The 26,494-nt window shown below is 44.3% G+C and overlaps 1 protein-coding gene across 2 annotated transcripts in view; it reads left to right on the forward strand.

Moving 5' to 3' along the window:
- ICE2 (interactor of little elongation complex ELL subunit 2) overlaps window positions 1–26,494 on the forward strand; it is a 152,826-nt gene that overhangs the window by 51,926 nt on the left and 74,406 nt on the right. For both annotated transcript variants that reach the window (XM_033920479.1, XM_033920480.1), the window contains exons 7-10: window positions 590–749; window positions 2,419–2,603; window positions 16,924–17,839; window positions 22,857–23,032. In XM_033920479.1, coding sequence (XP_033776370.1) covers window positions 590–749; window positions 2,419–2,603; window positions 16,924–17,839; window positions 22,857–23,032 — 1,437 coding nt within the window. The remainder of the gene's footprint in view (window positions 1–589; window positions 750–2,418; window positions 2,604–16,923; window positions 17,840–22,856; window positions 23,033–26,494) is intronic.

The raw sequence follows: 26,494 nt of genomic DNA on the forward strand, positions 1-26,494 counted from the left end.
GTGGGAGGGGGTGTTGCCGGTGTGTTCCCTGCCGCCGGGTTCTAAAATAGAATTCGGCCACGGATCGAAAAACACGGCGGCAGGGAACACGAAACCCTAAGTGCGCATGCGCGCTTAGGGTTTTATTATTAGTGATACTCATCTCATAATGCGTGCTTGATGGAAATTAATTTGTATATATAAGAATTTCTTTTTTAATAAGTTAGTGTATGTTTTCCATATCTTGTGTCTTTTTGAAGATCTGTTAATAAAGTATTGAAAAAAAAAATATATAAAAATTGTCTCCTTAATCTCTTCTAGAAACCCTGGCCAAATTGAGCATTTTGCTCCACTTATGTGTTCTTTGGGGTAAGGGGTATGCAAAAGCCAATGGGGAAATTGTTGGGATTTTTTTTTTTTTAATATGCACGTATTCTTATACAAGATCAGGAATACATACATAACTTTTTTTTTTTTTTTTGGACTGCCGGAACATGTTATCTTTAAATCTATGTGAATGCCATGCAAAATTTCTAAACCTTATGAAGGTTATTTTATTTACTTAATGTCTTTGGGATATTTTTATTTTTTCATCTGTTGTTTTTACTAGGATATTGGATCTGATCCAAATATTGAAAAACTTGCTGTGAAGTACTGTCCCCAGATAGTGTTAACAGCTCAATCCTTGTTTACGTTGTTGAATAACCATGGACTGAACTACAAAGAACAGTGGGAAATACCAGTTTCTGTTAAAATGCTTTCTGTTAAAGGTAAGTGGGTTTAAGAAGTAGAGATCTGTTTAACCTTTCATAGAATATTTTTGCAGTTTTGTGATTGTGATATGTTATTTTAGTTACCATTTTTAACTCTTCATCAGGGTTACATGTTTAAAATCAGAGGGATGACATTAATAACACTAGAACCAACAATTTAAGCACAGACACCTAACGAACAAGTAACAATTTGAAATGTCAGCCTTCAATATCAAGTGTTACCATACCTAGTAAAAGCATATCAAAATGGACCTCAGAATCCAAAGGATAAACCTACCAAAATACAAAAATTCTTTAAGGGAGTTATCAAATACTATCACTAGTTCACTACCGGAAAACAAAGCCATAGAGAAAAACTCCCTTTAAATGGAGAAAAATCTCTGGCTCAAAAACAGGGTTGCAATCTACACCTGGGAAATAATATTTAAAGTGACACCCAACACGGAAGGAAGTTCCGCAAGAGGTCAATTAAACAGCTCCTCTCGACCCCTTCACTCTTCTTCATCTAATCTCTGCGGTTCCTTCTCTCCCATCTCTTTGCCTCACTATCTCTCAAGACACCGGTCTGTTACCTTGGCCCTTCCTTATGGAATGCCCTTCCATCTCTCATCCATGCTGAATCCTCCTCCCCCTAAAGTCAAGTCACTATTCAAGATCCATCTGAATCCTTTGAACACTCCTCTTCTTAACTCTTGTCATCCCCTTCCTACTGTCTCCTTCACTAATGAATTTTTATTGTAAACCACATAGCTGCCTCCTTAGACATTTCACAGTATATTAAGTGCCTCAAAAAATACATGATCTCAATTCTGGAGGGTTCGCAAGACGTGATGGTGAAGAAGGGTTGGAGAAAAGACAGGCTAAAGATGACAGTAGCCAGGAACATTAATGAATGCTTGTTAGCCAGTAACATTAGACAATAGCCAGGAACTTTATTTATTTATCCAATTTTCTATACCGTTCTCCCAGGAGAGCTCAGAACGGTTTACATGAATTTATTCAGATACTCAAGCATTTTTCCCTGTCTGTCCTGGTGGGCTCACAATCTATCTAGTGTAGATTAATGAATGCTCATTTGTTTGAGATTTGATGGCACAACCTGCTTGAAGGGACCCTTAATGATTAATTTGCTTGGTTATACAGGCATAATTATCAGTTTGCTTTGACCATGGGAGTTGGAAGCGGTTAAAAAAATGTTCTACGAGAGGATTGAGTATGAAAAGGCCTAGTTTGGGAATTAAAATTAGGATATTGACTATGGGTAATGGAAAGGGATGAAACAGTCTGTGCCTCAGTCTTTTCAGGGCATGGGCATAACCAGGGGGTTATTACAAGCGGGAGTAGACAGGGTCAGGCCCCAGGAATGTACATGCACAAGTTAAAAACATCTCTTTTTAGGAAACATTTAAATTAAAATTTTACAATAAGTTACAATGTTAATATTTTTTGGAATTATCTGGCTTAATCTACTATAATGTTAGTATCTTGTAATTTGTGAATCGCACTGAACCGCAAGGTTGCTATAGTATACAAGAAATCATGTTATGTGAGATTCAGCAGTGCAACTTGTTCTTATCAGGCTATATGACATTCAAACACTTATGCTCTGTCTATTGAGTTTACAAGGCCTCTGTCATTTTACTTTGATCTTTGTCTTTCTAATCAGGTTCAAAGCCTGTGAAGGTGGTTTATATCGACACTCCTCTACCAAAAAAGGAGATGACTGTGAGAGAGAAGAACCAGATTTTCCATGAAGTACCTTTGGACATGCAGACATCTAAAACGTCAAGTGTTTCTCTCTCTGCAATTGTACTAGATAAAGTGGTCAGCGAGTATAAGGCTGAAGAGAATGTATGTATTTCATTGCCCTTCATACTTTCACCCAAACTGTGTTAGAATTGTGAAACTTTTTCCCACAGTCTTTTAATTTTGCCTCGTAGTATTCTCAGGTGTTGCTGCTGCCGCTATCCCTTCCTCAGTCGGTCTGGATGACTAGAAACCCCTTGCTGGTCTTAGGGCTAGAAAGGCAACTCCTTTTGAGGCACATTCTAACAGCCACTAGTTGGCTGATAAAGGCTACTGCAGTAACAGTAGCCATTATCTTTTCCTGTGCACATAGGTACATTTGGCATTTTGTTCATGCTCAGTTATTTCTACCTAAATGGCACTCTCACAAGCAAAACAGAGTTATACACTTAAGAATTATGGGTAATGTTGGCTACTTATTGCTAGTTTAGCAGCTGTGCATTTATAGTGAATAAATAAAATGTCAATGTGCTAAGTCTTCTTGACTTAGAGAGCAGTTTGTCCTAGCATTGCAGTTAATGGTGAAAGCAACTACAGAGCACGAAGACCTGCAGCACCTATGCTCACCTGTGCCTCATTCCCACAAGCAAGTCACTTGATTAAAAGAAATGATGCTTGATACAGGATAAAATCACTTTCAATCAGTAGTTAACAGTATACATGTATATATTTAACTATATGTGCTATATGTGTGTGACAAGTATAAAAAGGTTCCTTGGGTGCATAGAGAGAGGAATGGCCAGTAGGAAAAAGGGAGATATTGATGCCCCTGTATAAGACTCTGGGGAGACCTCATTTAGAATATTGTGTATAATTCTGGAGAGCACACCTTCAAAAAGATATAAACAGGATGGAGTCTGTCCAGAGGGAGGCTACTAAAATGGTGGTCGGCGTCATAAGGTGTAATAAGAACATAAGAATTACCGCTGCTGGGTCAGACCAGTGGTCCATCATGCCCAGCAGTCCGCTCACACAGCGGCCCTCTAGTCAAAGACCAGCACCCTAACCAATACCCTAACCAATGATGCCCTACCAGCCCTACCAGCGCACGTTCTTGTTCAGCAGTAACTTGTCTAACTTTGTCTTGAATCCCTGGAGGGTGTTTTCCCTTATAACAGCCTCTGGAAGAGCGTTCCAGCTTTCTACCATTCTCTGGGTGAAGAAGAACTTCCTTACGTTTGTACGGAACCTATTCCCTTTCAACTTTAAAGAGTGCCCTCTCGTTCTCCCTATCTTGGAGAGGGTGAATAACCTGTCCTTATCTACTAAGTCTATCTCCTTCAGTACCTTGAATGTTTCGATCATGTCCCTTCTCAAACTCCTCTGTTCGAGGGAGAAGAGGCCCAGTTTCTCTAATCTTTTGCTGTACGGCAGCTCCTGCAACCCCTTAACCATCTTAATCGCTCTTCTCTGGACTCTTTCGAGTAGTACCGTGTCCTTCTTCATGTACGGCGACCAGTGCTGGACGCAGTACTCCAGGTGAGGGCACACCATGGCCCAGTACAGCGGCATGATAACCTTCTCTGATCTGTTCTTGATCCCCTTCTTTATCATTCCTAGCATTCTGTTTGCCCTTTTTGCTGTCGCCGCACATTGCGCAGACAGACTCAAAGATCTCAATATGTATACTTTGATAGAGACGTTTAAATGCCTAAGGCATTAATATGCATGAGGCAAGTCTCTTTCAGTTGAAAGGAAATTCCAGAGTAAGAAGGCATGGAATGAAGTTAAGAGGTGATAAGCTCAGGAGTAAACTAAGGAAATACTTTATTTTTTATTTTTTTTTTTACAGAAAGGGTGGTAGATGCTTGGAATAGTCTCCCAGTAGAGGTGAGACAGACTGAATTCAAGAAAGCATGAGACAGGCTTATGGGATCTCAGAGAAAGGAGGAGACTGGATGGGCCATTTGACTTTTATTTGCCATCATGTTTCTATATATATTTATGCCTATAACTGTTCCTGTTGGGGCTTTTTTTTAATTCCTCTTTCCCAGAATTTTCTTAATACAGGTTTCTTCATTGGCTGAGCCCTGAAGGGAAGTCTCCCTCAAGACTAACTCGTAATGTTAGTTTTGTGTGCCAGCAGGAGTTACTGCAATGACAACTATCTTCCTGGCCCTTTCCATTGTAGAAGATCTGTTATTGTGATTCATATGCTCATTTTCTCTTAAACTAGCCTTCAGGGTCCTGTTGTGAGAGTCCTCTTTACTGGAACTTTCAAAGATTGGGCCTTGTTAGGACCACGCAAAAACTCAAATTGTCTTTTCCTTCTCTTAAAGGAATTGTTTTTACTGATAAATTAGGGAAATCCTTTCGACCTAACAGAAATAGGGAATGATATTCCTCTAAGGTTAAGAGAATTAGGTTCATTTCAACTTTTTTGTAAAAATTTTAAAATATGTTTTTTCTCTAAATTGTAAACTTATGTTCTCTTCTATATTTTTTTTAATTGATGTAAACCAAGTTGAGCTTTATTATATAAAGATGTCCCAGTCTATAAATCTAAGTTTTAGTTTATTTTAGTTTATCTTAGGCATTACTGCCTTTTAAGAGCCTGAGAAGGAATACCCTTGACCACCTAACATACCATCCTACTCCAGGGTGCCTCTAACAGATATTTCACTAGAAATCTTATCCACTTAAAATTCCCAGCATGCAACGTCTACCTGGCAAATGACCTTATCCATTCAATATCAATTAGCAAAATGCTGGAACCAATTACCATTTACACTACAATTCTGTGACCACTACGTCAGATTCAGAAAACTTTTAAAAACATTTCTTTACCAAGACAGAGAGCCAACCCTGAAGTAAATAAAATGGGAACTGTAAAAGCCCATTCCTAAACTGTCTAATTAATTCTCTTTCTTCTTCCCCTCTTGAAGTCAGTCAATTTGTACCTTTGCTTAATCTTTTGTAAACCGCATAGAACTTCACGGTATTGCGGTATATAAGCTGTTATTATTATTATTATTAATGCAACTCCTGGGACAAAGCAGAGCAAACAATGACCTACTTGTATTGAAACTGTGATATAACTATATGGAGGCACGTGTGAAGTTTAAGTTTGGATGTTTTTGGTTTAAGGTACTATTCAGTTTAATCCCTAAATACATAACTGACCTTTTCTCTTTCTCAACCAGTAGACATAAGAGAAGCTCACAGTTTAATTTTGTTTCTCCACCGGTTAGAGGTTGTAAATTTAAAAGACGTCATCAACATCTTTTCTCATTTCAGGCAGCATTATGGGGTAAAGATCTGGAACAATTACTTATGCTTACTAATACTTATGGGGAATTTAAGAGACACCTAAAAACATATCTGTTCCTGAAGTACTTAGGTAGCTGATTTGTACAATCTTTCCCACAATAACTGATCTCTAGAGCTGTTGGTCATTAGTTTTTAACTTTGCTAGTTCTACTTAATTTGTAGCATTTTTAATCATTGTAAACAGCATAGAACTTCTCAGTCCTGCGGTATATAAATTGTTATTATTATATTAATAGTTGTACTGATCTACCTGTACTGGCAGCTGTCCATTGTAACTTCCTGGGTAACTGACCTAACCTCTTGTAATGAAAGCCAACCTTGAACTGAATAGGTAAAAGCAGAATAGAAAACCTGATTAACATAACATAATGTATATCTTTCACCACTGCCTCTTACTCCTCCACCCACTTCAGAAGATTCTTCTGGTTGGACAGCTTTCTAGTCTCATTTTATGCTGTGTTTCATCCAGAGTCTGGAATGGTTGGTTGTCTTTTAGGCCCTCTTGCTCTCATTTAGATGGAGCTCTAGTGTGGCTGTTGAAAGACTGTCTATTCCTTATCCCCTATACTCCTAATAAATTTCATCCTAAATCAAGGGCTAATTCTTCAGCATCCCTCCAGACCGGCACAGAAACGGATGAGTTTACGTTCCTCTGTCAGCAGGTGGAGACTGACATTAACCTTTGGCTGCAGTACAAGTGGGCTGTGCAGTCCCTATTACAATAGAAACATAGAAGATGGTGGCAGATAAGGGCCATAGCCCATCAGGTCTGCCCACTCTACTGACCCACCCCCAAGTCTCTTAGGGATCCCACTCCTGGTGACAGGTTCCCTTGGCTTAACCCTCTAAGGGATCCCACATGGGCATCCCATTTGCTCTTAAATTCTTGCACGCTGTTTGCCTCGATCACCTGCACCGGGAGCTCGTTCCAAGGATCAACCACTCTCTCGGTGAAGAAATATTTCCTGGTGTCGCTTTGAAATTTCCCGCCCCTGAGTTTGAGCGGATGCCCTCTTGTGGCTGAGGGTCCTTTGAGAAAGAGAATCTCTTCTTCCATCTCGATACGGCCGGTAATATACTTAAACGTCTCGATCATGTCTCCTCTCTCCTTACGTTCCTCGAGTGAGTATAGCCGCAAATTTTTCAGCCTTTCCTCGTACGATAGATCCTTGAGCCCCGAGACCATCCTGGTGGCCATCCGTTGCACCGACTCTACTCTCAACACATCTTTTCGGTAGTGTGGCCTCCAGAATTGCACACAGTATTCCAAATGAGGCCTCGCCATGGTTCTGTATAATGGCATTATGACTTCAGGCTTCCGGCTGACGAAACTCCTGCGGATGCAACCTAACAACTGTCTTGCCCTAGATGAAGTCTTCTCCACATGATCAGCAGTTTTCATGTCTGCGCTGATGATCACTCCCAAGTCTCGTTCTGTTGAAGTTCTAGCTAAGGTCTCACCATTCAAGGTGTAAGTTCTGCATGGATTTCTGCTGCTGAGATGCATGATCTTGCATTTCTTAGCGTTGAAGCCCAGCTGCCAGGTCGAGGACCAAAGCTCCAACAAATGTAGGTCCTGTGTCATACTATCGGGTGAATTGCCATCTCTCACTATATTGCATAGTTTGGCGTCGTCAGCGAATAACGTTACCTTACTTTGAAGCCCCTGAGTTAGGTCACCTATGAATATGTTGAAAAGGAGCGGGCCCAAGACTGAGCCCTGCGGTACTCCACTGGTCACCTCCGATGTTTTAGAGAGGGTACCGTTAACTACCACCCTCTGAAGTCTGCCACTCGGCCAGTCATTGACCCATGTAGTTAGTGTTTCTACCAGCCCCATTGATTTCATCTTGCTCAACAGCCTGTGATGCGGGACACTATCGAAAGCTTTGCTGAAGTCTAGGTTTACGACGTCCACAGATTCTCCCAAGTCTAACTGTTTTGTTACCCAGTCAGAGAAGCTGATGAGATTGGATTGGCAGGACCTACCCTTGGTGAATCTGAGTTGACTGGGATCCCGTAGATTCTCCTCATCCAAGATTGCGTCTAATTTATGTTTGATTAGTCTTTTCTTAGTCTCCAGCAGGTGGAGTGGTAAGATTGTGCTGAGGTTTATTTTGGGTCTGTTAGATCTGATTTAGGGAATCTTTTTTTTTTTTTTGTCCCTTTTGCTGTCCAGACAGAGCTTGGGGGACCCTCATGAGGGTCCTACCGACCTCAGGGGTGCCACACTCGGAAGGGTCTAGTCCTTCTCCCCACCTCCCCAGGTTTTCTGAATTTAGAGGAGCCAACTGTACGCCTGGCCATCTGTTCGGCACAGACTGCAGTTTAGAGTGCCTGTGGGGTCTGCTCTCTTGAGACAGCTAGTTAGCTGTGAGAAGTTAAAAAAAAAAAAGACACAAGAAATAAAAGGAGCATAAAGTGGTCCTGAGGCCGCTATTTTTGTACAACATTGTTGTACTTGGGTTTTTGGCTCACTCAGTATGAGTGCTCATTCAGTGTAGGCGCTGATCGGTGGATGAGGCTGGTGGGTGCACAAAGTGTTCCAGCTGCCTCGAGGGGAACTCGTGTGTCAGCATGTTAGGCTCTCCTTCGCATGCGCACTGCTCGTCGGCGGGAGGCGGTGGTAACGTTCAGGCCTCTCCTACCGTCCACGCTGGGGTTTCCTCATCTGCTGGCAGTCTGGCAGATTTGGGGTTGTGGACCGGAGATGTTGGGGATTTCCTTGTCGTTTGGGCTGCTAGCAGTTTTTCTGTAGCGGTGGGGTCGAGTTTGGCTTCGGTGCCACATTTTACTTCAGTTGACAGTTTAGCGACGGCCCTTCCCTCAATTTTTGGTGGGAAGCGCATCCATTTTGCCCACTGCCTCAGGTGACTGTCCTCCTGTTTTACAGGAACAGGTCTTAAATGTGTCTTCTGGTCCTGTTATAATTTCTGGATTGCCACCAAGGTTGTTGAGCCCTGATTTTATGTTTGCCATGTGCCAGGTTTATTTACAAGCAGCTGGGGTCCTGCTTTGGTTCCAGGGTTCTCGGGTTTGTCTGGGATGTTTTCCCTTCCACAGCTGCTCCTGTTCAGTCTCCTGCTATGGCTGCTTCTATCTAGCCCCCTCTGCCATCGTCCAAGTGGCTGCTGGTGTCTTGAGATGAGGATTCTTTTCTGGCTGATCCATTTCCTCTGGATGAGGACTTGGATCTTGGGGAGTATTTTCCAGATCCGTTAAGAGAGTCTCATGTTTTGGATGGAGATTTTTCAGAGGCACCAGTTGGTGAGGACGCGTCTGTTGTGCATATATTTCATTGGCAAGAGTTGCAGGAGCTCATTCTTCAGGTGTCTTCAGTTTTGCACTTTGAAGAGGAAGCTAAGGACCTCCCCCCCCCCCCCATTTTGTTTTGGACACTCTTCTTAGAGGGATCTGGTCAGTATACCGCTCTTTTCCCTATGCATCAGGATATTCGGGATGTAGTACACGCTCAGTGGAACATTCCAGATTCGCCTTTTCGGTTGGCATGGTCTATGGCCAGACTCTACCCCATTCCTGATGGTAATAGAGAAACCTTAAAGTCTCCTGTAGTGGATGTGGTGGTCTCAACTATTGCACGCAAACATACCGTGCCGGTGGAAGGTGACTCAGCCCTGAGACCCCCTCAGGACCGTAAGATGGAAGCTCTATTTAAACACATTTTTATGGCGATTTGTGGCAGTCTGGTAACCAGGGCTTTTTTTCCGGTGGTCTGAGAGAGTTCTTGACCGCAAAACGGCTGACTGGTCTTTAGTGGATCAGGAAAAAGCTAAAATTGAGCTGGGAGTTTCTTATCTCTCTGATGCCATGTATGATCTATTGCATGCCTCAGCTAAGTCCATGGCTCTGGATGTAGTGACCCGCTGTATCCTGTGGCTTTGGGGGTTAGTTGGAAGATGCAGCATCTAAGGCTAAGCTCAGTAAGTTTACCTTTCAGGGTTCCTTTCTCTTTGGGAAAGAGTTGGATAAAGCTGGTTCAGGCCCTGAGTGACTCTAAGCCTGGCGAGGAGTGACCTCATCAGGCTTCGAAAGGTGGTTCTGCCCAGGGATGTTTGAGTGAATTTTGTAAGTACCGCTGTGGCCGGGATGCAACCTATTTTCCTTCCAGAGGATGTTTCTTCCAATACATGCAGTTCTTTGGGGGGAGGGGGGAGCGCGACTCCTCTGGAGGTTCCTCCACTGCCCATCCGGCCCAATGACTCATTTAGGGTCCTTTGCCTGTTTCCAGTCAGAGCCCAGTTAAATGAGTTTTATTGGGGGGGTGGGTTGAGATCACAATGGATCAGTGAGTCCTAGGAGTGATTCGGGATGGTTATGCTCTGGAGTTTTCCTACCTTTGAAAAATTGTTTTTCCTCTCCTCGTCAGGCAACTTGGAAAAGAAGGGCTTTTCGGCAGATACTGCTCAGGTTGCTGGACCTCCTCAGGAGATTCGCACCAGCAGATACTCCATTTACTTTGTGGTTCCCAAGAAAAAGGGGTCCTTTCGGCACATTCTGAATCTCAACGGTGCCAACAGAGTGTTCCAGGTTCTGTCCTTTCATCCGTAATTCTGGCTGTCCAACCTGGGGAATTTCTGACTTCTCTCATTCTGATGGAGGCAAATTTGCATGTTTTTATTTGGGCCTTCCACTAACGATTACTTTGCTTTGATTTTAGGAGAGCATTATCAGTTTTGTGCACTTCACCAAGGTTATGGGATTTGTGGCAGCGGCCTTGCGTAAAGAGGGCATTCTGGTGCACCCTTATCTGGACAATTGGTTAATTTGAGCGAAGTTGTTGAGTTTTTTGACACCAACTTGGGGAGAATTTTTCTTCCAGAAGCCAGGATATGCAAATTGCAGATGCAGATTTGCTCTCTGATGGAGAGAGAAAGAGATAATGGTACTGTGGATGGGCAGACTAGATGGGCCATTTGGCCTTTATCTGCTGTCATGTTTCTATGATTGCTGATGTCCACTGGCGCCAGACTTTCTGCAGATCTTGGAGTCCATGGCAGCCTCCTTGGAAGTGGTCTGGTGGGCTCTGGCTCACATGTGTCCTCTTCAGTATGTGCTTATTCAGCGGTGGTCACCACAGATTCAAGATCTGGACTCTCCAGTACTGCTTCGGGGATTAATTCGGCTGATAGCTCCAGTCTTCCAATCTGGTTTAGGGAGTGAGTCTCAATCAGCCCCAGTGGACAGTGCTTCTCAGGGACGCCAGTTCTCCTCAGTTGGGGAGCTCAATGTCTCGGTCGCTCGGCTTAGGGCTGCTGGTCACCAGTTGAGGCGTCCTGGTCGATCAATTTTCTGGAGACCAGAGCCATTTGGCTAGCGTTGATGGAATTCCAGTCTTTGCTGGAAGGCACCAAGAGTCATCTGGTGGTGCTCATGGAATGGATGGAGGCTCATCTTCGGGACATCTCGGCTTCCCACCTTGCCGGTGTGGACAATGTCCAGGTGGATTTTCTCAGTCATCATGCGTTGGATCTTAATGAGTGGTGTCTTGGATTGGGAGCCTTCGAGTTGATTGTTCAGTCCTGGAGTTGGCCAATCATGAATCTCATTGCCACGAGCATCATGCCAAAGTGTCTAGGTTCTTCAGTCGGTGCAGGTATTGCCAGGCTGAGGGCCTGAATGCTCTGGTGCAGGCTTGGCCGACAGATGACCTTCTGTATGTCTTTCCTCCGTGGCCTCTGGTGGGCAGAGTTCTTCGGATTTCCCAGCACACAGACCACGTGATTTTCATGGCTTCGGACTGGTCAGGGCACTCATGGTACTTGGATCTAGTTTGTCTGCAAGAGGCAGATCCCTGCTGCCCCTATCACCCAATCTTCTGACTCAGGGTCCCATTCTAATGTTCGATACAGGTCTCTTTTGTCTTACGGCTTGACTCTTGAAAGGGCTCACTTAAAAGAGAAGGGATATGGTGATCTCCACTTTCTTAGGGTCTTGGAGACATTCCACCTCTTGGGCTTATGTCCGTGTTTGGCATCTTTTTGAAGAGTGGTGTTCCGCACGTGGTGTGGTTCCCCTTCGAGTTGCTTTGCCTCACATCCTAGAGTTTTTGCAGGATGGCCTGAAGCGAGGCCTTGCCTGGTCCTCTCTTTGGGTGCAGATTGCCACTTTATCTTCCTTACATGGTTTCTTCCGCGGTAAGCGATTGGCCTCTTCTTCAGATGTGATTCGGATCTTGAGAGCTGCAACATTGCTTTGACCACCAATTTGGCCGTCTGTTCCTGCCTGATATTGCAAATCTAATTCTCTCCATGCTTTTGTGTTCTCTATTTGAGCCTCTCGTTGCCTGTACAGTAAAGGACTTTACTCTTAAGGCGGTTTTCTTGGTGGCAATTACTTCTGTGAGATGCGTTTCAGAACTGCAGGTCTTTTCGTGTAGTTATCTCTTCCTGGAGTTTTCTAGGGAGTGGATAGTGCTGCGACAGGCTCCCTCCTTTCTTCCAAAGATGGTCTCACTGTTTTCATGTCAGCCAGTCTACAGTCCTTCTGGTTTTGGGTAGTAGGGAGGGCTTATTGGAGCAGAGACAGTTGCGCAAGTTGGTTGTCCATAGGGTCCTTAGCTCTAATGTTCAGCAGACCCAGGAGTTTTGTAAGTCAGATCATTTTTTTTGTTCTCTTAGAAGATCTTCATAAGGGGGACGGTGCTTCCAAGGCTACCATTGTGCACTGGATCAAGGAGGCTATTGCTATAAAAAGAAGCCTGTTCTGGAATTTCTCACAGCTCATTCCACTCAGGGTCAAGCAGCTTCTTGGGCTGAATCTTCTCTTATGCCTCCAGTGGATATCTGGAAAACTGCAGTTTGGTCTTCTCTCCATTCCTTTGGTCGGCACCACTGTGTGGACATTCAGGTGCATTGGAACGCATTCGTCTGTGAGCGTGTTCTTGTGGCAGCCCATCAAAGGTCCCACCCATGATGGGTACTGCTTTGGTACGTCCCATACATTTCTGTGCCGTTCTGGAGGCATGCTAAAGAAGGAGAAATTAGGTCCTTACCTGCTAATTTTATTTTTTAGTCTCTCCAGACCGGCACAGACCCCGACTTGTCATTTTGTTTGGTGTTTTTCGCAAAGAGTATGAGTTTTTCTGTGGGAAGTGGTTGTTTTGGCTGTTCAGGGAGTTTAAACAGCAGTGACATTTGGTTCAGCTGGTTCAGCTGGCGAACTGTGAGGTGTTTCTGAAAGGTTCTTGTTCTAATCAGTATCCAACAGTGTTTCCCCTTTGTCTTCTCCTTGTGAGTAAGGAGTTGGGATGTTGTTGTTTTTCAGCCTTGTTGTTTTCTACTTGGCTGTTCATTAAGTCTGATTGTAATAGGGACTGCACAGCCCACTTGTACTGTAGCCAAAAGTTAGTGTCCGTCTCCACCTGCTGGAGCGTAAACTCATCTGTTTCTGTGCCGGTCTGGAGGGACTAAAAGAAGGAAAATTAGCAGGTAAAGACCTAATTTCTCCTTCCTCAGCAGTGAAATCATTCCATGATAAAACCCTTGTTTTTAAGCCCTTGTTAAAATTTCCAGGAACTAGAAGTAGCAAAAGACAGGTATTTTTTAAGTCTATTGCCAGTGAAGCTCACAGAAAACATGGTATTTCAGCAGCTAAATTAATTTTGGATCTCAAATCCCTGACAGTAGGGCTTCTGCAAGGACCACAGTATAGAGTCTGCCCTTTTGGTCATGTTTAATAATATAGTTGCCATTTACCGTATTTTCGCGGATATAACGCGCACCCGTGTAAAACGCGCACACGGGTATAGCGCGCAGAAATCACGATGCTATGTACAAAAACTTTGGTATACCGCGCTCACGGGTATACCGCGCATGCTGCCCGACGCTCCTTTCGCCCGCCCTGACTTTCTGTGCGCTGTCCCGACTCTCCGTTTACCCCCCTGACTTCCGTGCACTGTCCCCCCTTGAAGGTCTGTCCCCATCCTGAAAGCCTGATGCCCCCCCCCGACGTCCGATACATCCCTCCCCCCGAAGGACCGCCGACTCCCCAACAATATCGGGCCAGGAGGGAGCCCAAATCCTCCTGGCCACGGCGACCCCCTAACCCCACCCCGCACTACATTACGGGCAGGAGGGATCCCAGGCCCTCCTGCCCTCGACGCCAACCCCCCTCCCCCCAACGACCGCCCCCCCCAAGAACCTCCGACCGCCCCCCCAGCCGACCCGCGACCCCCCTGGCGACCCCCACGACCCCCCACCCCGTACCTTTGGTAGTTGGGCCAGAAGGGAGCCCAAACCCTCCTGGCCACGGCGACCCCCTAACCCCACCCCGCACTACATTACGGGCAGGAGGGATCCCAGGCCCTCCTGCCCTCGACGCAAACCCCCCTCCCCCCCAACGACCGCCCCCCCCAAGAACCTCCGACCGCCCCCCAGCCGACCCGCGATCCCCCTGGCGACCCCCACGACCCCCCCACCCCCCTTCCCCGTACCTTTGATAGTTGGCCGGACAGACGGGAGCCAAACCCGCCTGTCCGGCAGGCAGCCAACGAAGGAATGAGGCCGGATTGGCCCATCCATCCTAAAGCTCCGCCTACTGGTGGGGCCTAAGGCGCGTGGGCCAATCAGAATAGGCCCTGGAGCCTTAGGTCCCACCTGGGGGTGCGGCCTGAGGCACATGGTCGGGTTGGGCCCATGTGCCTCAGGCCGCGCCCCCAGGTGGGACCTAAGGCTCCAGGGCCTATTCTGATTGGCCCACGCGCCTTAGGCCCCACCAGTAGGCGGAGCTTTAGGACGGATGGGCCAATCCGGCCTCATTCCTTCGTTGGCTGCCTGCCGGACAGGCGGGTTTGGCTCCCGTCTGTCCGGCCAACTACCAAAGGTACGGGGAAGGGGGGTGGGGGGGTCGTGGGGGTCGCCAGGGGGATCGCGGGTCGGCTGGGGGGCGGTCGGAGGTTCTTGGGGGGGGCGGTCGTTGGGGGGGAGGGGGGTTTGCGTCGAGGGCAGGAGGGCCTGGGATCCCTCCTGCCCGTAATGTAGTGCGGGGTGGGGTTAGGGGGTCGCCGTGGCCAGGAGGGTTTGGGCTCCCTTCTGGCCCGATATTGTCGGGAAGTCGGCGGTCCTTCGGGGTGGGGGTGCGAGTGGTCCTGCCGGGGGGGGGGATGTATCGGACGTCGGGGAGTCGGCCGGGCAAGAGGGCTTGGGCTCCCTCTTGCTCCGATCGTGGATGCGGGTGCGGGTGGGAGCGCGTGCGAGCGGTCGTTCGGGGTGGGGGTGCGAGCGGTCCTGCTGGGGGTGTGAATCGGGCGTCGGGCGGGGTGGGAACTATGTTTTAAAACTTTTGTATACCGCGCTCAGGCATATAACGCGCGAGGGGTATGCGCGGTACGTAAAAACACGTATAACGCGCGCGTTATATCCGCGAAAATACGGTAGATTCTAAGAAAGATGTCTTTGATGTGATTGATCTTCATCTTTTGTATCTCCATTTTCAGAAATGGGTGAGCGTGGGGTAGTACTCAACTGGTTCTGTTCTTATCTCTCTTCTTTTCAGGTGTTTTGTGATGATACTTCTTCATCTGTTGCACTCTCCTGCAGAATCTTTTCTTGAGGATCTCCCCTTAAGGTTCTGTTCTTGCCCCCATTATTATTTAATACGTATTTTCACTTTGTATGGTTGTGTAACTATAAAAAGGCAGTATATAAGTCCCAATCCCCCCCCTCGTTGCACTAATCCCGGATTGTGGAATTAGTTTGCTTATGCCTATGATATTCCGTTTGATTATTCATGACTCCTGGAATACTACTTTTCGGGGTACCATCTCCGGTAATCTTACTGGGATTACTTCTTAAATTATGCAACACAAGCTGGTATTGAATGTCAGAATTCCTTATTTTTTTTTCTTCTCACATATTTCTCAAATTGTGAAAAAAATCATTCTTTAATCTTTGGAAAATCAAATCTGTGAAGTCCCTCCTTGATTAGAGCCCTTAAGGCGTTGCTTCAAGTCATTATACTATATTTCATCATATTGTCTACTTTAACTCGCTTCTGGCAGGGTACCCTCTGTATTTGAACCACAGGCTTCAACTTGTCCAGAACCCTAAAGTTAAGAAGATTTATGGGGCAAAGAAATTTGCTCATGTCAACACCCTTTCTTTCATCATCATCTTTCTTTCTTCAACAGCAGCTTTCTGGTTACTGCTCAGATATGCTATAAAAGTCTTCTATTGGTTTATAAGGCTTTTCACACTGATCTGTCAGTATGCTTAATCTACACTCATACCTTACACTCCCACTCATGCTTTACATTCCTTAGCTCTCTGCCACCATGATTCATGTCGACTCCTCATGTGCCACCGGCTTTTGCTATCCGGCTCCCACCCTGTGAAACCGAATGCCTTCTGATCTTTCATACAGGAAATTTAAGGTCTTATTAAAAATTTGGCTTTTTCCAGAGTTTTCTCTTAGACTATTTTTTAATACCCATGAAACATGATCTTTCTTAACAGGGCCCTTTTTGATTCTTTCTTTCATTTGTTTGGATTTTTTCTTTCTCCCCCTTTCTTTCCTTCTGTTCTTTTCTTTCTCTATGTCTCTCTCCCTTGTGTCTGCTGATGGTATTTAATTTAGTCTTCTGGACATATTTTGTTATGCTATTCCATTTCCCCTCCCCTCTGTCTTTCTACTCATTTTGTCCTACATTGTTTTTGTTTTGTATTATTCTTTTCATGCTATTTACTTTATTCTTTGTTCTGTTTCAGTTTTAGGTCTTATAAATCACCATGAAGTCTAGTGAATGGCAGTATATCAAATGCTGTGGAAAAAAATGAAAGAATGAATGAATCTGCAGCACTATAACCAAACTAGGGTACTTGCTCTATAGCAGGGGTCTCAAAATCCCTCCTTGTGGGCCGCAGTCCATTCGGGTTTTCAGGATTTCCCCAATGAATATGCATGAGATCTATGTGCATACACTGCTTTCAATGCATATTCATTGGGGAAATCCTGAAAACCCGACTGGATTGCGGCCCTCAAGGAGGAACTTTGAGATCCCTGCTCTATAGTGTGTATTTTAAAGTTGGACTTACCACCACTTTATTTTCACTTTATCTTTTTGCTTGTTTCTTTTAAGTTTTTTGATGACAGCAGAAAGTGTCGAGAGAGTGAGAATGCAGTGAACAACAATGTGGATTTTGAAGGTGATGTCACTGAACTGGAAACATTTGGAACAATATCTGATTCCTCAAGGAAACTGCATATTGAAGCTACTGCAGAGATACAGCAAAATCTGAATAGCATTCTTTCAGAAAAGTTAAGAATGGAGAAGCATCTGTCGTCTACTGTAGGCACAGAGGCAGAGGAGGCAAAAAAGAAATGTGAAATTCTGGAACAGAGCAGAACTACTCTCTCTAGTAGTGCTACTGGGTTGTCTGGTTCAAATGCTACCTTATTGTTCAAGGAATCCGCTGAAATCAAAGAAGGTGACAGTGTTGAAAGTGAGATAAATGATTCCATGAAAATTGATAACTCTAAACAAGCAACATGCGGCCAGAGCCCTCATCAGAAGATGCCTTCTTGCAGCAGTGATACAGATGATGAAAGATTAGTGATCGTTACTTCAACTGAAAAACATGATTCTTGTGATAACAATAAATTATTTTCTCCTCCAAGTTCTGTGATTGGTACTTCCAGATCCCTTTCCCCTTTGCAGATTTCACATAAAATACAGGCTCCTCCTACTTGTCTGAGTCCAGAACAGAAAAAAAGTAGAGGTAAAAATCCTTCAAAAAGATTAAGTAAAGAATTTGATCCTGTGGGGGACATTTTAAAAATGCAAGAACAACTCTTAAAGCCAAGTATCAGGAAAGTTCATGAACAGCCAGTAGCAAATATTGATAAAAGTACTAATCTTGCTCACTGCCCAGCTGCCCAGCTGTTGATGAAGCCGTATGTAACCTTACCTTCAGAACCTGGTCGTACCGCTGTAGGAAGCGCTTCCAGTTTCACCAGAACAGATTGGGCTTCACAGATAGCAGGAGCACAAAAGTGTAAGTTACTTTGTGTAAATTTTTTTTTTCAGTTTTTAAATTACATCCTCCTATTTGTTTGTCCATCTTAGACTCCAGCTCACATAATTTCCAAAACATACTATGGGAAAGACTCTGTTGCCTCTTCCTCAGCTTGTAGAACTCAAATAGCATCTGTTTTATATATCTTATTCTTGTATTCAGTTTTAATTTTTTTACTTCTCTTTGTTTTTAATATTTTACTTCTTCTTTAGCAACTCTCCAGACCAGCATAGGGTTAATGTTACAAGCAGGTATATATCTCATCATGACCAGCAGGTGGAGACTTAGACAAAACTTTGGAATTGTACATATCATGTGACCCCTCCCTAATTACCTCAGTCTTCTCTCAGTCTCTAGCAGGTGTGGTGAGCTGTACCCATCTCCCTTGGTAGGGCTGTTGGAATTTCTTTAGGAATTTTTGTCCCTTTTTGTTGCCGGATTGGCTTGGATGAACCCTGTTTGGGGGGTCTGTCCGACCTTGGGGGTGTCAAATCCGGCAGGTCTTGAGTGGGGTCCCTCCCCCACCTTCCTCCACCTCACCAAAATTTTGTAGAGGTGCTTCAACAGTAAGCCTTACCCCCTGGTGGTAAGGCATATTGTTTAGAGAGCCAATGGAGTCTGTTCTGTGAGGAAAAAAAAATCCTGAGGCAATGAGGTCTAAAGAGTTGCTTTCCCTTTAAATATGCTGTAAATTACTGTATATTTCAACTAACCGGCACTTTTCTTTCAGCTAGGTCACGTATGGAGCAATTGAGCACTTCTCAGGGGGAGAGGTGCACAATTTGGTCCAGACGCAAGGCACTCGCGGCTGGCCTGAAGACAGATGTTTGGGCCGGTGCAGTTGTGGAAGTCTAATTGGCATCGGTTGCTGGTGTCCAAGGCTCCCCGCTGCTAGTGCCTCGCGGCTAGCACAGCTTTGCAGGGAAGTCCGGTCTTTTCCTGCCGTCCACGGAGAGATTTCCTTTCAGCTGTTTTTTTCTCTCAGCTGATGCCGGCTTTTGCCTGCTTTAGCGTCTGGGACAGTTCAGTCTTCTCAGCCGCTACAGGCCCTGGAGGGGCTATTTTTGGCGCATTAACTATTTTTTCTGCGGCCCTCCAAGTACCTACAAATCCAAAATGTGGCCCTGCAAAGGGTTTGAGTTTGAGACCACTGCTCTTAACTGACAGTGGAGTTTCCCTCACTCTCATCTCTTTCACTTTTATTGGTGGGATGGAAGTATATGCTTTATCAGATGAAGAGGAAAGATTTATAGAGGGAAAATTCAGCCTCTGATTTTATCCAAACCAAATAACTGGGAGTATTGAGGTCAAGTCTCTAACAGAGACATCCTAGGAGAAAGAATGCTGCTGTGGACTAGGATTACGTGACATGGACCTTCTTTTTCTAGAGGGGCTGTCCAGAGTACATAATCGCCTTGTGAGAGCCATAGCCCAACCATTTAAGAATCTAGTAGCTTAGACAGGGATTTGAACCCTACTCAAAAAGTGTTTATAAATACAGTCAAACCTTGGTTTCGAGTAACCCGGTTTGTGAGTGTTTTGCAGGACGTGCCGGTGCCGCTTGAAGATCTTACTGCCTCTGCCGGGCCTTGAGCATGCATCTGCGCATGCTCAAGGCCTTCTAATTCTTCCTCTCGCCGAGAATCTGTGTTTGCGCTGTTGTTTTCTTTGTGGAATCTCTTTGGTGGAACCCTTTTTTTTGTTTTCTGTTCAGGTAATTAACTTATAAACCCCCTCTTTTACTAAGGCTGACGTGTCCATTATATTATATGGACGAACCCTGCTTCCAAAGCCTTCCCTCCCCGTGGGAGTCCCGTGGGTTAGGGGGGATTCCCGCGATCTCTGTTCCCGTGCAGACCTCTAGTGTAGATTTCTGACTTGCTGTAACATGCATTATGCTATTTTGATGGAAAAGCATAGAATAAACAAATGATGATGAAAATGCTAGTTATTTAAGACCCTCTTTTACTAAACTGCGGTAGAGGTTTCTACTGCGGCCTGGAGAGTTAAATGTTCCAATGCTCATAGGAATCCTATGAGCGACAAAGCATTTAGTACTCCGGACTGCGATAGAAACCTCAACCGCAGCTTTGTAAAAGGGGTGGGGGATATTTGGCAAATTTTGATTACATAGTTTCAAAATAATAAACAATAAAATTACAGCTATTCTGTACATTAGATTTGTAATATTTATATATTTCCTATTTACTACAAAACATTGCGATTGGAAAAAAAGTACAAGTATCTGACCCTAAGATATTTGTTTGTTTGTTTGTTTGTTTTTTTCAATTGTAATGTTTTGTAGTAAATATTATAATGTAGTAAGTATTACAATGTATGGAACAGGTATAATTTTATCGTGAGATGTGAGCATATTCCTGCCATAACAGTTAATTCAGACCTTAGGGAATGTCAATTTAGGGTGTTTCACTAGATATATTTTTCCCCATAGCACCTTCATAAATTGGGAGGGGTAGAAACACAGATTTGTTTTAAATGCCATGAGCATACAAACTTTTTTTTTTTTTCTCATGCATTTTGGTCTTGGTCTTGTATAAGAGTAAAAAGCTTTTTGGAGGGCTACTGCTTATTTGGAACAACTGTTTTATCAAATGATACCTCTCTCCCCAGCAGGGTTTCTCTGTGACAAATATGAATATTTTTGTTTGCCAGTTCAATGTCAATGTTTGTTGATTTGAAAGGTGGGAATGGTGGGCAAAAAATAATACTTAGAATATGGATTAAGCCAGACAACACATCTTTTTGGGCATGGAGAAATCGGTTTCATGCCCTGATGTTGATGGGAGCAGAAATATGGCAGGCTTACTCCAAAGCCTAAACAGGTACGTATATTTGTCTATATGGGGAATATATATTCAGATACTCTCACCTAGAGCTTGCAGCCTTTTGAATTCCTTTTAGGATATCCTGTCTGTGATTGGGAGGGGAAACCCTACATTATAGCCTCTTCTCGTAAAATCTTTTTTTGTGGGAGGATTAATATTTTGGGGTATCCATAGTTAATTTGGATGGAACTGACATGGGTTGTCTCTGAGGAAGTATAAGAACACAACTCCCACTGAATATTTTTCTGATCTGTTATATGTTTGAATGATTCCATCCTTCTCTGATTCAAATTGCTTAATTGATGTTATTCATTGTAGGCTAGTGTTCTTGGTTTTTTGATTGGGCCAGTATAGCTTTCTGACAGCCATTTTTGTTTGGCCCTTGCTAAAAGTTCTAATTTGCTTTGTTCTGGGGAGTTAGAGGAACAGGGGAGGAGAAGGAATAAGTGCTCAGATATGTGGGCTATGACATTATATAAGACAAATTGCTATTTGAGCCAATCTGATGTATCTTTGACCATTGAATTTTCAATAAAAAAAAGATTTAGCATAAAAAGCTGTAGGTGCGATATTCAAAGGATTTAGTGCCCCTAACTTTGTGATCCTTTTACTAAGCCATGGTTAAAATAGGCCTTAGCACACTCTTATTTGTGTCTTTTCCTACGTGCTAAAACCATTTTTTATCACTGTGGTAAATCCTTGCTTAGTATTTGTTCAAAATCAGACCAGACCCCACGCACACACACACTCGGTAATAGCCCAACATCTAAGTTATCTTGAATATAATAGTTAAAACTGAAGTGCAACTGTAAATAATCTAAATCTGCTCACTCTACTCCAATTTATACTATGTATGTGGTAACCTGTTCTAGGCTCTTCTGGAACTATGGGCTATAAAATCGAATAAATAAAATAATTAAAATAGGTGCACTAACTGATTAGCACAGGAACACCTACTCTCCATCTCTAACATTTAAACAAAAATTAGCACTTATAGCTTTAGTTTATTAATTTATATTCTGGCTGTTTACCTAAGTGGATACCCCCCAAAAATTCAGAAAGCCCAAAAATATCAACACACTAAAATATAAACATGTAATAAGCCCAAACCTACTTCAGGACTTCCTTATTTTCCTTTAAACTGCAAGGTAAAATTGCCCGTCTCAGAATGCCCTGTTCCCAGTCAGGTCAGTGAACCCACTATTTACAAAGACAAACTGCAGAGCTCACAGCATACCCTGAAGAAAGCCACAGCATGATGGCTGACACGTTAGTTTTTACATGACAAGACGCAGTGAGACCTGGAAACTATGCCAGCTGCAAAAACCATGAGAGAACAATAATCTATTGCTTTAATATGTATGGGGAATGTTTGAGCGCCATAAATGTTTCTGATTGGTATGGGTATCCCTCCTGCTGGTCATCTTCAGGGATGGGGGCATTTCCGGCAGGAGGGACTGGGCATCCCTCCTGCCGGTGATCTTTTTTTTTCTTGGGGGGTGGAGTTTCCAGCAGGAGGGACTGGGCATCCCTTCTGCCGGTGATCTTTGGGGGAGGAGGTTCTGGCAGAAGGAGCTGGGTATCCCTCCTGCCGGCCGACTAGAGAGTTTCCTACTGCAGCCGCTGAGCTGATTGCAACGGAGATTCCGGTCCCGCGATCAGCTCAGCGGCAATGCGATTCTCTAACCAGCGCCTGTGACATGGACGCCGGTTAGAGAATTGGGGTGGTTAGGCAGGATTAGGCATCGCTCCATCAGGACAGACACGATTCTATGTAGGACTCCTGTGTGTGATTCTCAAAAGCCGCTTAGGTGGCTGCTGAGTCTGGGCATCCTATACAGAATCCAGCCCTAAGTGTACAACCCTCAATGGGGACTACTATGTTGAACAATATAACTTTTAAAAATATATATTTAACTTGCTTTTTGCCAAATTTTTCAAACCACTCTGGTACACAGGGCCAATATTAGGCAGAGGCAACTTTAGCAATTGATTTCATCCCAAGTAGTTTGAGGAATGCTAAAATCAGTTTTAAAATTTTTTTCCCATAGCTTAACTGACTATCAGACCTTTTTACCTCCTGGTGTGGAGAGGGGAGCACTTACTACAGATTTCTTAAACAAAGCAATTTTCCATTCTTTTATTTACAGGTTTTCTTTCAAGTGAACTTCAGTTTCTTACTGAAGATGAATCGGAATACACAGCACCTGACCAGGGTAATCTTGTGTACAAGTTATTCAGCTTAGATGACATGCTGCTACTGATCCGCAGTTGTGTTCACAAAGCAGAAACAAGGCCAAGAAATAACAAAAAAACTTTTCGAAAAGTAAGATATTTTATTTCTTGTTACTCGTTTAGAATAGTGGGGAAACTGATGGCTTCGTTCTTTTACTGAATAATTTTGGTAAAAATTCAGTATAGGCAAATATATGTAACTGCTGCATTGTTTTGTGTGTGTGCCTCAGACCGTGAAAATGGCCACAGAAAGGGTAGCTATATGTCATACTTATTGTTTGTAAAAATAAATAAATAGAAAACACAGAGGTTTGGTAATATGGAATTCCAGAAGACAAAGGATAGTATTACCACAGATACAAGGGTCCTTGAAAGATGTCATTCTTTATTAAAACGTGACCATGTTATTTATTTATTTAAAGAATTTATAACTTGCTGCATCCACAGTTTTGTGCGGGTTATATAAGAACACATACAATAAAATTTTTAACATTTATATTTCACTTAAAACCTAAGCGGATCACCATTTGTTTATGTGTATTGAAGGCACATTGAACTTCCCTCTGTGTCCCAAATGATCTCACACTAAACTAAAGTTCTTCCTTCTGCAAGCAAGCATAAAGATGTCTTTCTGATCTGTTCTGTTTCTTTCTTTATTGTTTTGCCCGGGGGGGTTAGGGGATTTTTTTTCTGTGGTGTCTTGAGATACCAAAGACTGCTCTGCCTGCTTGGAGAGAAAAAGATGTTTGTCTGCAGCTGGCAGGTTTATCCCTCAGGACCTGTATAACCAGCGTGCTGAAGATTTGTGGAGCACAGGGTTTCAGGCCCTCAGTACTTGCTCACTTCCTTGACTTGGTCAGGAGCTTGGCTGTTAGGCATTAGTAGCAGTCCTTCGGGGTGCTCAGGGTGCTGGCTGCAACTTCATCTTCCTCTCTTCGCCTCTTTGAAGGGATGAATGAACATGTAGATAAAGGTGAACTAGTTGATATTGTGTATTTGAATTTTCAAAAGGCATTTGACAAAGTACCTAATGACACTTCTGAGGAAATTACCTCCTGTCCCATGACTTTCTAATGTCCTATTATGGATTAAGGACAATGCAAACAAAAGAAAAATCCAACAGGAACTGCAGCAAATCAAACAGCAAAGCAAAAAAAACAACTGCAGACTACGTACAAGATGCAGGCACTGTTTATTTCAAACTTTAATGGCATATACAACCTTATTACCAAACAGGGGACCCGACACGGTCCGTGTTTCGGACAACACGCCTTCTTCAGGGGTCCGTGGTAGATAAGGTTTTATGACAGACAGCATTAAAAGGAACAAACAAATGCCCAAAAAAGTGTAGTGCTGTATAACCTCATTGTAGCATTTTGACTTCCCATACCTTCATGTATTCTCCTTGAATGTCTTGCTTCCTTTCAAATAACATGTAGTTCTTTCTTTCCTTCCCTCCCTAGTGTTTTATAGGTTTGTCAAGTTTGTCAATAGTCCTCCAAGACTTAGCTCTTGTTATGCGTTGTATTGTTCCCTAAATTTTGTAATTTTAGTACTGTGTACATCGCTTAGAATTACGATTAAGCTATTAATCAAAATTTTATTAAACTTGAAACTTAAAGTTTGAAATAAACAGTGCCTGCATCTTGTACATAGTCTGCAGTTGTTTTTTGGTCTATTATGGATTAAGAACTGATTGAAAGACAGAAAACAGAGAGTGGGTTTAAATAGTCAATATTCTCAAAGGAGAAGGGTAATTAGTGGGGTTCCCAGGAGTCTGTGCTGGGATCGCTGATGTTCTTTAAGATTTTTCACATTATCCGCTTTAAAACTGTACCATGGAATTTAAGGAATACAAGTTCTATGTCTATTACCATAGAGCCTACATTATGTGTACTCTGTAAGTTATTCATGGAAGTGGAGCCATGCCATGCCTATGTCCCATCCATGCTCTTCCATGGTTTATACCCTCTTGCAAAATGTGATTTATGTAAGTTTAGTGGATATTTACAGAATGTTAACATAGGCATTTACACATGTAAGGCTCTGATATTCTAAATAGTTACACAGATTTAAATATTAGCACCTAGAAATTTTCCCCAAAGAGGGAGTAAACTGAACAGAGTTACACAACTCTAGACAAAGCATAGTGGGGGTAACCTGATCATTCGGTTTTCTATACCATTCTCCCAGGGGAGCTCAGAATGGTTTACATGAATTAATTTATTCAGGTACTTAAGTATTTCTCCCTGTCAGTCCTGGTGGGCCCACAATGCATCCGGGACAATGGGGGGACCAAGCGACCTGAAGGGAGGGGTTAGTCTGCATGGAGTAGCAGTTATATACGTCTTACTGAACAGATTAGATGATCCATTCTGGTCTTTATCTGCTGTCATTGATATGTTGCTGTGTTCTACACACAGTCTTGTAGGCTGAAGTACTTAAACATGTGGTTATCCCAGGACAAGCAGGCATATATTCTCACATGTGGGTGACGTCATCTACGGAGCCCCGGCGCGGACAGTTTTTCAAGCAAACTTGATTGAAGTTTCAAGTTTGCACACTGCACCACGCATGTGCATGCCTTCTCGCCCACTAGAGGGCGCATCCCACCTCGTGGTCCTCAGTTCAATTTTTTCCGCGGAGCAAGAAAGCCCTGTGGATCTGAGCTCCAGTGTTTTGCCTTCTAGCTGCCGCGTTTTAGTTTGTTTTCTCCATCGAATTAGTTCGCGGTGCTGTTTTTCTTTTCGGTTCTTTTTCAAAAAAAAAAAAAAAGTATTTCGTTTTTCGTTGGGCTCCGGGGGCTCCCGGAAGCCGTGGCCGCGGTACGTTCCCGGCCTTCTTCTTTTTCTTCGTGGATGTCCCGTCCTGTTACGGGATTCAAAAAGTGCAGCCGGTGTGAGAGGTTGCTTTCCATCACTGACCCTCACCGGTGGTGCATTGTCTGTCTTGGGCCCGAACATCCGACAGAGTCGTGTGATCGCTGTGCTACCTTCCAAAACAGGGCCCTCCGTCGCCGTAAGGCCAGAATGGCGGAATTGTTCGCCGTCGACACGCCTAAGGCCTCGACGTCGGCCTCGGCTTCGGCCCCGGCCTTGACCTCGGCCTCGGCGTCCTCGGGGGCCTCGGCCTCGCCTCGGCCCTCTTCCTCGAAGGCGTCGTCAGTGAAGCCAGCTTCGGGTAAGTCCTCTGTTCCATCCCCTTCAGCAAAGAAGCCATCCTCGAGTCAGGCCAAGGCGGGTGGGTCGACCCCGGCCCCGCATCGGACCTCGACTCCGCACACCCCGAGGGAATACTCGAGACCGAGGTCGCCCTCCAGGGAGTGTGCCCCGGACTCGGAACTCCCCACCTTCGTGGGGATTCCGGCCTTCCAGGACCTCCTCCGAGCTCTGATCTCATCGGAGCTGTCGGGAGCCCTGGAAGTGTTGCAACGTGCTGCGGTTCCGGCGGCCTCGACCTCGGCCGGGGCGCCTTCGGTCTCGGAGGCCCCGACCTCGGCTCCCTCGACCGCGGGAGCCCCGGCCTCGGCGACCTCGGTCTCGGGTACTGTGGC

This window comes from Geotrypetes seraphini, chromosome 14 (assembly GCF_902459505.1).
Source record: "Geotrypetes seraphini chromosome 14, aGeoSer1.1, whole genome shotgun sequence".
NCBI classification, from domain to species: domain Eukaryota; kingdom Metazoa; phylum Chordata; class Amphibia; order Gymnophiona; family Dermophiidae; genus Geotrypetes; species Geotrypetes seraphini.